This window comes from Scomber scombrus, chromosome 5 (genome assembly GCF_963691925.1).
Source record: "Scomber scombrus chromosome 5, fScoSco1.1, whole genome shotgun sequence".
Taxonomy (NCBI): Eukaryota; Metazoa; Chordata; class Actinopteri; order Scombriformes; family Scombridae; genus Scomber; species Scomber scombrus.
This window is the reverse complement of record NC_084974.1, coordinates 1,283,180-1,297,629: the sequence shown is the minus strand read 5'-3', so window position 1 is coordinate 1,297,629 and position 14,450 is coordinate 1,283,180. Positions and strand designations below refer to the sequence as shown.

Here is a 14,450-nt window from a genome sequence, read left to right as displayed (position 1 = left end):
TGTGTGAATCTGCTTTTACATAAAAAGTTCAGTCATATGAAAATGTTAAACTAAATATGATGAGAGTCCAGTGGCTGAAAAAAGCATCCCACTCTGCTTTGCCTCCACGTCACAATCAACGTCAGCTCTGGTCAGTCAGCTGTGTCCAGCCAGCGGTCTGGTCTATAAATACTCCTCATTACATCCAGGGATCACACCAGTTCTTCTCAGATTTACCTCAGCCTCACTGCCACTGTTATAGCAACTGACGCCATGGAAACCCAGCAGTGACATCATGGCTCTGGGGCCACGCTATAGACAGTTCATTTTTCACTGGTGCTTGCCATGCTGTGGTTTTTTTTTAAACAGCAGTAAATGTTGCCACCGTCTTATTGTCCCACATATTGTGCCTCAGTGAGCTACATTTACAGCTCTGGCAGTTAGGGTAGGTCAAATTCTTCTGGCTTTTAGCTTTGGAAGGAAAATGTTGCTAAAATGTGCAAACTCACTTACAGCACAAGGAAAGTCTAAATGTTGTAAACTTTAGTAGTTTAACCAACAGTTCCAAGCTTTTAACAGTGCACCGAAAAAAGTTTATGGTTAGAATTATTCACTTTAAAAACTCCTCAAAGAACTCTGAGGATACACAACAGCCACTTACAATCATTTAAAAGTTCATCAAAGAACACACTGTCCTAAGTTCTAAAGGCTCTCAAGAACAACAGCATTTTAAACCGTGGTTATATCAGGCACCTGAAGAAGTCCTCCACCTCAAACTAATCCAGTCTGTAGGTGGATGTAACGTTGCACAGACATGGTACAATTTTATTCATGTTGTAGAATGTGTTAACTCACACTACAAGTTTTAATCATAGTCAATGACAATTCCAATACATTTTGGAAAAAAACAGCCCCTCAAAACTGTTAACAAAGGAGGGAAAGGCAGCTTTTTTTTTTTAAATTCTAATTGTGAGGAAATTCTGATGCATGTGTGATATTATAAATACTGGTTTATGTGCAGGACATGACATTTTGCATCTACCCTCGGAAAAACAAAAATCTGTGGAGTTCCCCTTTAATGTTAGTTTTCCCCATAAGTCCAATGTCATCATAAATGTCAAACTAATATTTTGATGTTCACATAAGCCAACTTCATCCAGAGGTGAAGGAACCTAGTCTGTGTTTTCACTGTCAATATAAATGCAATTAGTTTCACTGCTGGGATTGTTCTTCCACTACTGTAAGAGCCCTGAGGTCTCTCAGAGAAGCTCCCAAAATCCTCTCATTGAAGCAGCAGTGATTACTGGTATTTCCAATTGATTAAGGACTTGAACAATAATTGATTTTCTTTGTGATCAGTTACTTTATTAGAATAGAACAAACTCACCAGCAGTTGCCCTGGCTAATCATCAGTATGATTTGTGCAGGTCCCCCTTTGTGCACTGTGACATAGAAAATGACATGACAAAGAGGGGGTGTGCAAAATAATGTGTGCAGACAAGTAAAAACAAAAGCCACATAAAAAAGGTCAAAGAGAGGAGGGCAAAAAGTATACACAGGAGGGAGAGAGGAGAGAAAACTGACAAGATACTAAATAAGAGGCAGTTAGGAAACCACATGGGGCTTTCCTGACGCTATCATCAACACGTTGCTCAGACTTTCACATACTGGAGCTGATAAGGCTGACAAAGTTCCAAACTAATGCGGGCCTCAACTGTTGGCTGGAAGTTCCACACAAACATTGTAATTACTTTAGCAGAATTTGGATTTTCACAGAGTTTATTCTAGTGTGACAATTCCTCTACACCTTCACCACACTGACAGAGTGTCAGTGAAGCAGCAGTGCACCAAATGTGATGGTGTGGATTCATTTAGGCAGAGAAATAAACTGCTGAATCTACAGCTGTGAAGCCACCAAGCAGAGAGTCATGGAGCTGCAACATACATGAGCACAGGGTTCCCTGCTGTCTCAAGTACCAAACACAACGCTGTTAGTTTAGATCCCTCTTAATATGATGTCAGTGGCACATGATATAAATCTTTTTAGTTAAATTTATGTTTCAGGAAACACTTCACTTCCTGTAACGAAAGCCCTATCTGTGCAAACCATGCAACTACTGACAATACAAAGCAACGATAACTTTCATTATTATTATTATCATTTTTATTGTTATCTGTTACTTCATTTTCATGTCATTAACAGTTACAGACATGCCATGTCCATGCTCACAGTTAGGCCACTCCTGCAAATATTATTGTATTTAAGCAGCAAACTGAACATTTTCAAAGACAATTTCTCCTTGTCAGTCATCTGGGTCCAAGCGTGCCTTGTGTTACAAATAGATAGAGAAGTGTTACGTATCATTAGCCTGACAAGGTAACAATCAGCTATCAATCAAATAAAGCAAACTATCTTCAGGTCTGATTTGGGTCTTAAAAATGCAGGTAAAAAAACAGGTTCTGTTCTCAGTTTAAAGGGCAGGTTCATCAATTTTCAAGTCTGTCAGGAGCCAAAATGAACATTAAAGCAGTTTTTCTTGCTGTAATGATTCCTCCTGTTCATAGTGACCATTAGAAGATCTCTTCATAATACACTTACAATGGAAGTGATGGAGGACTAAACCCACAGTTCTGTGTAAACATGTATTTAAAAGTTGATCTGAAGCTAATATGAAGCTTCAGTCGTCTGAATGAGTCAAATGTTCATCTTCTATGTTTCAACGTTACAGTGTTTTTAATAGCAAAAAGACAGATGTTGTGTTGTGGCTTGTTCCACTGTCGCAATAAGGTCAACTAATGCAGCTTCCCGTTTCATCTCAATTTTTGGTGAGTTAAATTTAGAGTCAGTGACTTTGTTTGAGCTCAGAGTGAAGTCGTTGGTGGTCACAGACCACAATATTTGCATAATTCATGCACACAATGTGTAGCTACACAATTGGATGCTAATTTGTTTGTGCTTATTCAATACCTTTATTGTTTTCTTGTTCATATATTTGCTGTTAGTGATTTAGTGTTTTCGGTTTCATTGATCTGTTGCTCCATTTTCTCACAGCGTGTGAAACAGAGTGTTTTAGAAACGTGACTTTATGAAGCTATGATCATATAAGAACCTCTTTTGTTATCAGCAGTGAATGACATGACTGATTTCTAACATCTTTAAGTCTTGTCTTCCCCATCTTTCTGTTAGAAGTCAATTAGAAGTCTCACATATATATTTTGTCTATAGATGCCATGTTAATTATTCCTGCACCATCACATATATCAAATGGAAATACTCGCATAATTGCATCATATTATACAAATATGTCCAATATTCATTATGCAACAACGACATATTTACAAATGGATCTTGTGTGGGTTTACAACAACATAAGTTCATAAAGATAGATCTGTCTGTAAGAGCAGCGGTTCAAGAGGTAAAAAAAACTAAACAGGAAAAAGGAAAAAAAGAAGTGTCAGAGATATCAGTGAGTGCATCATCAATTTGTGCACACCTTACGTGCTCTTCCATCTGTAACAGGGGCACCAACACAGCAACATGCTTGTCTCCTCCTCCCACTGTCTTTCATGTCATTTGATTTTCTTGCTAAACAGGACATAGTTACAATGCGTGGGAGACAACCGCAGCTAAATATAAACTTCTTGACATCAACACAACAAGGGTTCTGTGCTCTTCCCAGCTCCCGGGAGAGTGGGTGGCAACAGCCTCTCCTACGCAACGTCACCCACTGCTGTGATGCTCTGCATGCCTCAAGATCAGATCACACAGGAGGATGCTTTTGACACATGCGTGATGTCAGTGCTGCAACAACTTTCAGGCAATAAAAAAAAAAACATTTTGACAAATGTTGAATGTGATCAAAAACACAGTCACCACACAGGTTCTGACTGTGGGAAAGATGTATCTGAACAAAAGAAACTGGACAGCAGACTAAAAGAGAGTTTGAGCAATGTGTGGACTATTCAAAAGAGCACAGTGATTCACCTCGCTGCCTAGCAACCCACTGACGAACAATACCACGCAATAATAGATGACAAGTGTACTTTGTCACGGTCCTAAAGCATTGATGAGTCAGATTTACATTCCATACATCAGACTATTTAGGTAACCAGGGGCCTGTATCACAAAGCAAGTTCAGATTAGCGTTAGATCTGCCTTTTCCTATTCAGCTAACAGCATGAAAACCAAGAGCAGTGTGACCTCATATAATGTGACCGAAAGTGAATCTGTAAAGAAGTGTGAGAATCAATGTTTTTTTGTACTGGTAACACCTTAACTCTCATTAACTCTAGTTAGCATTTATAGAGCTGCAACAATTAGTCAGTCAATCCATTAGTTGCTATTTTGATAAGCAACTAATGAGTCATTTTAATGAGATAATCAGCAGTATGTGGATCATTTTTCTAATAAAATACAACAGAGTATAATTACGTGGCTTCTGAGGGAGCTGGCAATCAGAGGGCAGACCAACAGAAAGGCATTAAATCACTCACAGAGGTCACCAAGAGAGGCCAGCTACTGGCTACAGCACACACACAGACATCCTACTACCTTGTAGGATGTCTGTTGACAGGTTTGAGCTGATTCTCTGAAGTGAACTGAGGTATTACTGAGATATAAGTGACCACTCTGATGTGTGTGAAGGTTTGTGTGGTTATTTTGTAACTGTCTGCTGTCATTTGAATGATATTTAATAAAGTTAAATACAGCAGGCTGCTTTACACACGTTTGTGCTTCAACCACATTTAAAGGAAAGGTTCACAATGTATTACGTCTGTCTTAAAACAGTTGCCCATATGAGCAATGACAGAGGTTAGGCTTGTATATCACTTGATCCATGTACAATAACAGATGAGATGGAGCTCAAGTTTTTATGTTCTAAAGTTCAAGCCTTTGTACTGGTCCTTCCACTGCAGCTCAACAGAGAAACACAGAGAGGGAGTTTTATTCTACAAAGACAATAACTCCACCTGATGTGAATAAATCAGACTGAAGCCTCATTGTAACTGGTGATAAACTTACAAATGAAAAAAGGAAAAAAAAGTGGATTGTGGATTTTGGCCCCCATCATTAAAAATCATGATAATGTTATTTTAGATGTCAATCCAAAATGATGTACTGGTTGGAGACAGGGTTGGTCCATCCATCCATTTTCTAAACCACTAATCTTCTAAAGGGACGTGGGGGGGGGAGCTGGATCTCAGCTGACATTGGGTGAGAGGCGGGGGTACACCCTGGGGTCACCAGTCAATCATAGGCCTGATCTCCAGGATTGTCGGGTCAGTGGGAGAGAGCCGGAGCACCTAGAGAGAACCCACGCAGAGGGGCTCCTGCAACAGTGAGGCAACCACTGGTGTGCTAACCACTACACCACCTGGTTGGAGAGTGTCTGATTAAAGTAGATTCTAAACATTTTAAGTATTGTTTCATTATTGCAGCACGTTTGCAACAAGTACTGGACTAGCAGACATCTACTCCGAGAGCTACTTCCAAGTCCTAACTTCACCCAAAATACCAATAACTTGCACTTCACTTGTTCATTAGAATGAACCTCCCACCTGTACAACACTGCAGACTGCACACAGACATACACTGTCAGGATGCTGCTTGTGCTGGAGAGTCTACCACCCTGCTAACAGCTGTGTGAGGCTGTTAACATGCTCACAATGATAATGCTAGCAGATAATGTTGATCATGGTAACAGTGCTGGTTTCGGAAGTCAGAACAGCACTAACATTTGCACTGAACACAAAGAACAGCTGAGGCTTAACCAGATGATGGCACTAGTTATCACACTTCTTTCTTTGGGGAACATAAATGACCAATCAACAAGTGTCAAGATATTTCAACATAGAACTACAAAATCAACCTCATGGTGGCACTAGAGAAAAGTTAAGAGGCTCACCAAAGTATTAATAATACATCATCTGGGCACCTTGAACATCTGTATCAAATGTTGTGACAATCCATCTCACAGTTATTGAGATATCTCAGTCTGGACAGATATCACCATACCTAGAGGCAAGCCAACCTAAACTCAAGCCTGTGTGTAGGGTCATATGATTCATACAGTCAGTTTGTCTTGTTGTTGGCTTGCTGGTGTCTCAGACTACTGAGCCAACATCCCAAAAACAGATAAATATGAGCGATACATACAACTGTGGAATGTATGGGGTAAGGAAGTGCCTTTCATCATTACACACGTACATGAAGTCCTCACCCCTGTGGTTTCACCTTCTCCGTCTTGTTGGTTGGTTTCTCTCAGTTTTAAGACTATGTGACCTACTTTTAGATCTCGATGTCCCTTACAGGTCAGGACACTATGATCACTACTATGTGGACTAGTGTAGGCCTACTGTACTTTAAGCGGTGTGTGTGTGTGTGTGTGTGTGTGTGTGTGTGTGTGTGTGTGTGTGTGTGTGTGTGTGTGTGTGTGTGTGTGTGTGTGTGTGTGTGTGTGTGTGTGTGTGTGCTGTATCAGTGTATAAATACAAAACTGTAAATAGGAATGTTAAAGTTTGATGGTTTGAAGTGAGCAGTAACAGGTGTCCACTGACAGACTGGAGGTTTAGTAGTCACTAACATTACAGACCAGGACTCAACACAGACTCCTCTTCTTACCTCTAAAGTGCGGATCTCCTGCTGGGTGAGGTGGTTAGATGCGGCGCATGTGGTCCGCAGAGCCCGCAGGCTGGAGACAGAGATGTCCACCAGCTTCTGGATGAGTTGGCAGTGATGCAAAGCTTCATCAGCGGCTGTGCTCTGCCCGTCTGTCCGTCCATCACTCCACATGAGCGCGGCTGCTGTCACACACTAACGCTCCCTCCAAACATCGCATGTTTCCGTGTTAGTGCCACACAGATCCTCCAAGACTCCGTTACTAAGCTCACAGCAGACATGTAAAACTACTTCCTGTTGTAACCTCCAAACCACTTTCTAACTGGAACCTTTTTAATCAAACATGAGGACCAAAGATCAGTCAGTTTCATCATAGAGCAGACTACACAAACGTGTATCCACATAATTATAGATATAAATACAAAGTACAGAGAAGCGCAGACCATTAAAGAAGGATTGAGTTGTCAAAAACAGATGATCAAAAAAACTAAAGAAGTTTTCATAAAAAACAGTTTTCACGAAATAGATTAAAGTTGGAAAATGAAAATAAACCAGACAACCTGAGCTTCTAAATAAGGCATCTCATTAACATTCGTGTTTAAAGTATATCTGATCAATCAGTTAGTCTTAAATCATATTTGGGACTACTTTTCTTTATCATGCAGGGTAGGTAGCTTACCTATTGGACCAGTGGTGGAAAGTAACTAGTTACCTACTCAAGTACTGTTCTTCATTACAATTTTGAGGTACTTGTATTTTATTTGAGTAGCTATTTTGAGTTTATGCTACTTTTTACTTCCACTCCACTACATCTCAGAGGGAAATATTGTACTTTCTACTCCAATCCATTTATTTAACAGCTTTAGTTACTTTTCAGATGCAGATTTGACACAATGGATAATATAACAAGCTTTTAAAATACAACACATTGTTAAAGATGAAACCAAAAACTGAAAACACATTTGTGTATAAGAACTTTGTTTTCTCTTCTTTCCTCTCCCATTAATCATCTCACCACCCCTCACATTTATCTGCTGACCCTTTGGAGGGGCCCCACCCCTAGGTTGGGAACCACTGGACTAAACTAGCTAACTGTATATAAAGTAGTGTAAACTAGCTCCACCTCCAGCAGCTACAACAGTAACATGCTGCTCTAACACTGATGCTTCACTATTAATCATCTAATGATGTCATAATAATAATATATCAGTCAGAGGACCAAACCACTACTTTTACTGTAATACTGCATACTACATCACTATAATACTGCAGTACTTTTACTGTAATACTGCATACTACATCACTATAATACTGCACTACTTTTACTGTAATACTGCATACTACATCACTATAATACTGCAGTACTTTTACTGTAATACTGCATACTACATCGCTCATAATACTGCAGTACTTTTACTGTAATACTGCATACTACATCGCTCATAATACTGCAGTACTTTTACTGTAATACTGCATACTACATCGCTCATAATACTGCAGTACTTTTACTGTAATACTGCATACTACATCACTCATAATACTGCAGTACTTTTACTGTAATACTGCATACTACATCGCTCATAATACTGCAGTACTTTTACTGTAATACTGCATACTACATCACTCATAATACTGCAGTACTTTACTGTAATACTGCATACTACATCGCTCATAATACTGCAGTACTTTTACTGTAATACTGCATACTACATCACTCATAATACTGCAGTACTTTTACTGTAATACTGCATACTACATCGCTCATAATACTGCAGTACTTTTACTGTAATACTGCATACTACATCACTCATAATACTGCAGTACTTTTACTGTAATACTACATACTACATCGCTCATAATACTGCAGTACTTTTACTGTAATACTGCATACTACATCACTCATAATACTGCAGTACTTTTACTGTAATACTGCATACTACATCACTATAATACTGCAGTACTTTTACTGTAATACTGCATACTACATCACTCATAATACTGCAGTACTTTTACTGTAATACTGCATACTACATCGCTCATAATACTGCAGTACTTTTACTGTAATACTGCATACTACATCACTCATAGTACTGCAGTACTTTTACTGTAATACTGCATACTACATCGCTCATAATACTGCAGTACTTTTACTGTAATACTGCATACTACATCGCTCATAGTACTGCAGTACTTTTACTGTAATACTGCATACTACATCACTCATAATACTGCAGTACTTTTACTGTAATACTGCATACTACATCGCTCATAATACTGCAGTACTTTTACTGTAATACTGCATACTACATCGCTCATAATACTGCAGTACTTTTACTGTAATACTGCATACTACATCACTATAATACTGCAGTACTTTTACTGTAATACTGCATACTACATCACTCATAATACTGCAGTACTTTTACTGTAATACTGCATACTACATCACTCATAATACTGCAGTACTTTTACTGTAGGATGATTTTTCATCCAGGACTTTTACTTGTAATGGAGTATTTTTTACAGTGATATATTGGTACTTTTACTGCAGTAAATTATCTGAATACTTCCTCCACAACTGTATCGAACTTATAGTGACTACAATAAAGCTACACTTTATGTATTTAATAGAAGTGGTTTAGAGGGTTGTTTATTTTGTAGGGCTACATATAGCTTTATTTTGAAGCATGCATATATTTCAATTTCCTGTGTGCTTGTGGCTCAGGCTATTTGAGTTAACGACCACCTGCTTAAATACTGCTTGTGATGTCTCCTCTTTTACCCATGTATTCTAAATGCTTATCACACTTTGATATATTTTAATAATGACAGTTAGCCAATGGAGTAATGAGACTGCACAATGTGTATGAGTGAGTTGATTTCAGATGTATTGCAGTGGTACTGACCCAGACTTATCTGACTAGAAAAATACATATTTGTGGGCTAGTTAAACTGTATCATTAAACAAGTATTTAACAAACACATGTTTTCCAGAGGGAAGAGGTTGAGTTGTAGTTGTGATAAATTCGAATCCACTGCCATCTGCTGCCAGAGCTGTGTCAATGAAATATTACATCACCACACAAATAAACAAGCATCAGTTAAGCAGTGTGTCCAGCTTTCAAACCTCAATGTTACTCAAGTGTGTGTGAGCTGCATACTGAAGCGCAAGCAAGTTCAGAATTGCTGTTCTGTGGCTGAACCTCACTTCCTGTCTCACAGTGAAGGGAGATAAAACTATTTCCCTACATTAGTTAGGTAAAGTGTCACATTTGTGTTGCATTACACCTGTTATATGTTGCCAAGAAAAGTGGTACAAAGAGCACAGACAGCAGGCCTCTGAGTCATAAAGTCAGAATGGATTAAGGTTCTTTTTGATCTTTTGTTATCATTTAACTCAAAAACCACATCAGTCATGCAACTTTAAACCTTGTTGCACATCTTTGTTGCAGTGTGAAACTTTTCTAAAGAAATGAATGTTGTTGCATTCAAGCAATTCCCAAACAAAATGACACAACGGTGATTAAGCCTACCACTGCCAGATAAATCTCTCTGTACACAGTATACAGTTTTTCTGCTGGTGTCAGTTCTATGTGCAGAGCATGCACAGTAAGACTACAGCAACTAACTTCCAGTTTTCCCTCTGCTAACTTGACGTGGATAAAATAATTTAATTGTGCAGCTCTATTAGACACACAAACAAGGAGTCCTCACTGAAACACAGAGAGCAGTGGAGGGGAGAGGATATAGCACAAACTTAAAGGACAACAAAATGCAGCAGAGACTGTTTATGTTACAGTATTGACCTTAGTTAGGGGCACTCATTTCATCTCATCTCATCTCAGTGTGAGAATCTCACTGAGAATCTCCATATGTGTACTGCACACACTGTGGAACATAAGAGAGACACCCACTGCACTGCAATAAAAGCTTCACATGTAAAAAGTCAAGAAGAGTAATCTTTCAGAAATAAGGTGCTTCACATAGAAGTGAATGAAAAGCAAATCTGTTGAGTTAGCTCCTCTGATTTAAATGCATAGCAGGAACGTTTATAATAATCCTACTCTGTGATAATACTGCAAATGCAAGAGCTTTCATCAGTGGGCTATAGGCTCAATCACCATTGTGTTACCTCACTTAGTGATAGATAGTGAATCTTCAGAGTTCTTAGAGATCACCACTTTAAATAACTAAAATGATACCCTAGATCTTTTAGGGGGCACCAGCAGAGCTTCTGGTGTATTGCGTCACACTGTGAGCAGTCTGGAGTTGTGTTACTGTGTGAGCTGCTTATTCTGACCTGATTTGGAGATCAGTGAACCAATATGCTTTTTAGAGAGTGCCAATACAAACACATGCTGTTGTATGATGGTCAATCATTTATTTGCCAACTGGGAGAAGCTCTCATGGCTCCTACAGACTCTGAGATTTCAGCAATCTTATACGTTTATTGCAAGCATGGCGGGAAATTGCTTTCATCAGTGGGCCATAGGCTCAGTCACCATTGTGTTACCTCATTTAGCTATAGATATTCAAAGTAGACATATATTTAAATTAAAATCTTTAAAGATCTCAGAAATCACCACCAGTTGAGATCTGTTAGAGGGCTCTAGCAGAGCTTCTGATACATTGCATCACACAGTGCGCAGTCTGGAGTTGTGTTACTGTGTGAGCTGCTTATTCTGACGTGATTTGGAGGTCAGTGAACCAATGAGCTTTGTGGAGAATGCCAATACAAACACATGCTGTCGTATGATGGTCAATCATTTATTTGCCGAACGGGAGAAGAATCAGCCCTCATAGCACCTACTCTCTATGAGATTTCAGCAATATTATACGTTTATTGCAAGTCATATTGTGCAACACGGATGTGACAAACCTTGGTATGACATCTAGTTTGATGTATGTAGACTGTACGATGATCACACCTACTGATTCATAACCTATGACACAAGTTAATATACAGGGAAACATCCATCTGTGTCACTATAGTGTTCAACAATGAAACTTTTTCTTTCCATACTGTGTCCTCTTGGCACAGTCATTATAACAGCTGGAGGACACATCATAGGAACAAGGCTTCTGCTGCCACAGCAATATCCTATTTTCTTCTTTGTTGGAATTCCAAACATTTTGTTGGTTCATTTTACCTCCATTATTGGGTTAAACACCAGTGTTGCATTGATCGGATTGCTGTGGGCTCAGGACGGAGAGTAGTTGACCACTAATCTAAAGATTGGTGGTTCCCGGCTCCTCCAGTCCACATGTTGATGTGTCCTTGGGCAAGATACTTAATCCCAAATTGCTCCTGATGGCTGCGCCAACGATGTGTGACTGTGTGAGTGAATGTTAGATTACCCTGATGAGCAGGTAGCTCCTGTCATCAGTGAATGGATGTGTGGGTGTATGTGACTTGTAGTGTAAAAGCACTTTGAGTGGTCAAAAGACTAGAAAAGTGTTATATAGGTACAGTCCATGTATCATTTGTGTATACCTGGCATTAGGTTAAGTAAGGTCTGCACAGGTTTCTAATGAGAGTAAACCTCCATCTCATTTACTGTGGAAGAATCCTGCTCATCTTGTCATCATTCCAACAGAGCTCAGAATCTTCTAGCAGTTCCTGCAGCCATCGTCCTCTTACTGTTGGTTTTCCATGCTTGTCTCCTGCTGCCTGTGTGTACATGCTTTGTTTAGGGCTTTCAGTCATAGGCTGTCAGGATGAGGAAGTGTTGGGGGAGGAGTATGTTCTGTGGCAGGATGAAGCAAATAACTGCTCTGGGCTGCTCTGCTGCTTACACTCACGTGCAACTTCATATTAAAACTATGTCCCTTTATTTGGTAAGATACGTCAGGGGACATGATTTAACAAAAGTTTCTCATACCAGAGGGGGTGCTAACCTATTTGTAACACCAGTGGAACCAGTTATACAGAAATAGTTGTTGGACCACTAAGCAGATAATGAAATTCAGACAAAGCTGCTTTTCAAGCTAGTTGAGTCAGCCACTGTAGCCTGAGCAGATACAATGAAGATATAAGGCCAGGTCATGCTGCCAATCTGCTCTTTGATTGGGTGAAGATAGGTGTCCATATGAACAGTGAAAGAGGTTTTCCTTTACACAACAAACCCACTCACTATGAAACCATGGATGTTCAGAATGAAACTGGAACTCATGGTGGTTTGTTAATGCTATGTCGCTCTAATGTTCCAGGCCACCCAGGTTAAATATACCACTGATGACTTTGACCAGCGGATCCTGTACGAGTACTTGGCTGAAGCGAGCGTTGTCTTCCCAAAGGTTTTCCCTGTTGTGTAAGTAGCCAACAGAGCTCTGTCCAGAGTCTGATACAAGAGTGGATCACTGTAAACTGTGAAGTGCAAGAATATATCACATGTATATGATTGGGTGTACTGCATTTTGGATCAGATGTGATTATAAACATTGGGACTGACAGGTGTTTATATGAACAGTAAAGATGTTTTCCCCCTGTAATCATTCCTGCTGTTCATACTGACTATTAAAAGATCTTCAAATGTGCTTTCAATATAAACTGATGGAGGACAAAATCCACAGTGTGTCCACACAGTCATTTCAAAGTAGATGATCAGCTTCTATTGAGCTTCATCAGTGTGAGTTAATCATTTCAAGTGATATCTGACACATTTACAGTCTTTTTAGCATCAGATTCCCTCTTAGTGTTTCCCTGTTGAGCTGTGGTAGAAGTATAGTAACAAAAAGACTTTGCTACTAAAAACACTGTAACGTTGAAACATAGAAGATGAAGATTTGACTCATTCAGACGACTGAAGCTTCATTTTAGCTTCAGATCAACTTTTAAATCCATGTTTCCAAAGAACTGTGGGTTTAGTCCTCCATCACTTCCATTGTAAGTGTATTATGAAGGGATCTTCTAATGGTCAGTATGAACAGGAGGAATGATTACAGCAAGACAGTTTAATGTTCATTTGGGCTCCTGACTGTTGTTTTAAGACACTTATTAAAAATGATGAACCTGCCCTTCACAATGATAATGTCTGTCATACCAGTGAAGCCAGCAGCCGGCAGTATAGCCTGAACAAATCTGATGTAGACACAAGGTGTTCAAGCAGGTCAGTGATAGAGAATGGTGTCACCTGTCAGAAAGTGTAGGGTAGATGATATCATCATCTGTCATCTGATATAAAGATTCATCTTTATTTTTTATCGTTTGGTCCATTCAAATCAGTTTACATATTACTCAGTGATAACAGTGTTTTGTCTTCCTGTTGAATCATATTGATATTAGTTATAGTTATCAGTTTATTCCTGATAACCCCTGCTGACATAGTAGTGCTGCATTTGTTCTAGATAATTCTACCAGTGCATGTTTGATAGTGTTGTTTGTGCGAGGAGAGTTCAGCCTGCTCTGCACAGTTCCCCGCCCAACCCACCCTCCGCCCCGCCCCCAAACACACACACCCACACACACACACACACACACAATTTCCTCTTTTTGCCTCATATTCAGGAGGGAAAATGTTACATAAGAAGCAAAATGACTTGTTTTTGCACGTCAGGGTCAGAACTGAGTAAAACCAGTCTGTGTATGTTTGAGAGTACAGGTTTAGATGCACAGTTGAAACAGTTTGGCTATGCAGCAGACAGTTGAGTGTTTTATGACACTTTCTGAACAACAGCGAGCGCTTGTTAACATGTGACAATGTTGTTGTTGATGCAGAAGCACGGTAGCATTACTCCACCTACTTCCAAGGTGCAGGGGGAAAAAAACCGAAAGAGTTCAAAACTCCAAAAACACGGAAACTCAAAGGTTTATTTGAGGGCATGAATGAAGACTTCTCGTAGTGAGCTTTTA

The 14,450-nt window shown here is 39.5% G+C and overlaps 1 protein-coding gene across 2 annotated transcripts in view; it reads right to left on the bottom strand.

Moving 5' to 3' along the window:
• LOC133980623 (kinase suppressor of Ras 1-like) overlaps window positions 1-6,793 on the bottom strand; it is a 54,817-nt gene extending 48,024 nt beyond the window's left edge. For both annotated transcript variants that reach the window (XM_062419382.1, XM_062419383.1), the window contains exon 1: window positions 6,602-6,793. In XM_062419382.1, the coding sequence (XP_062275366.1) occupies window positions 6,602-6,772 (171 nt within the window). In that variant the 5' untranslated portion in view covers window positions 6,773-6,793. The remainder of the gene's footprint in view (window positions 1-6,601) is intronic.
• Window positions 6,794-14,450: the final 7,657 nt, after the last annotated feature.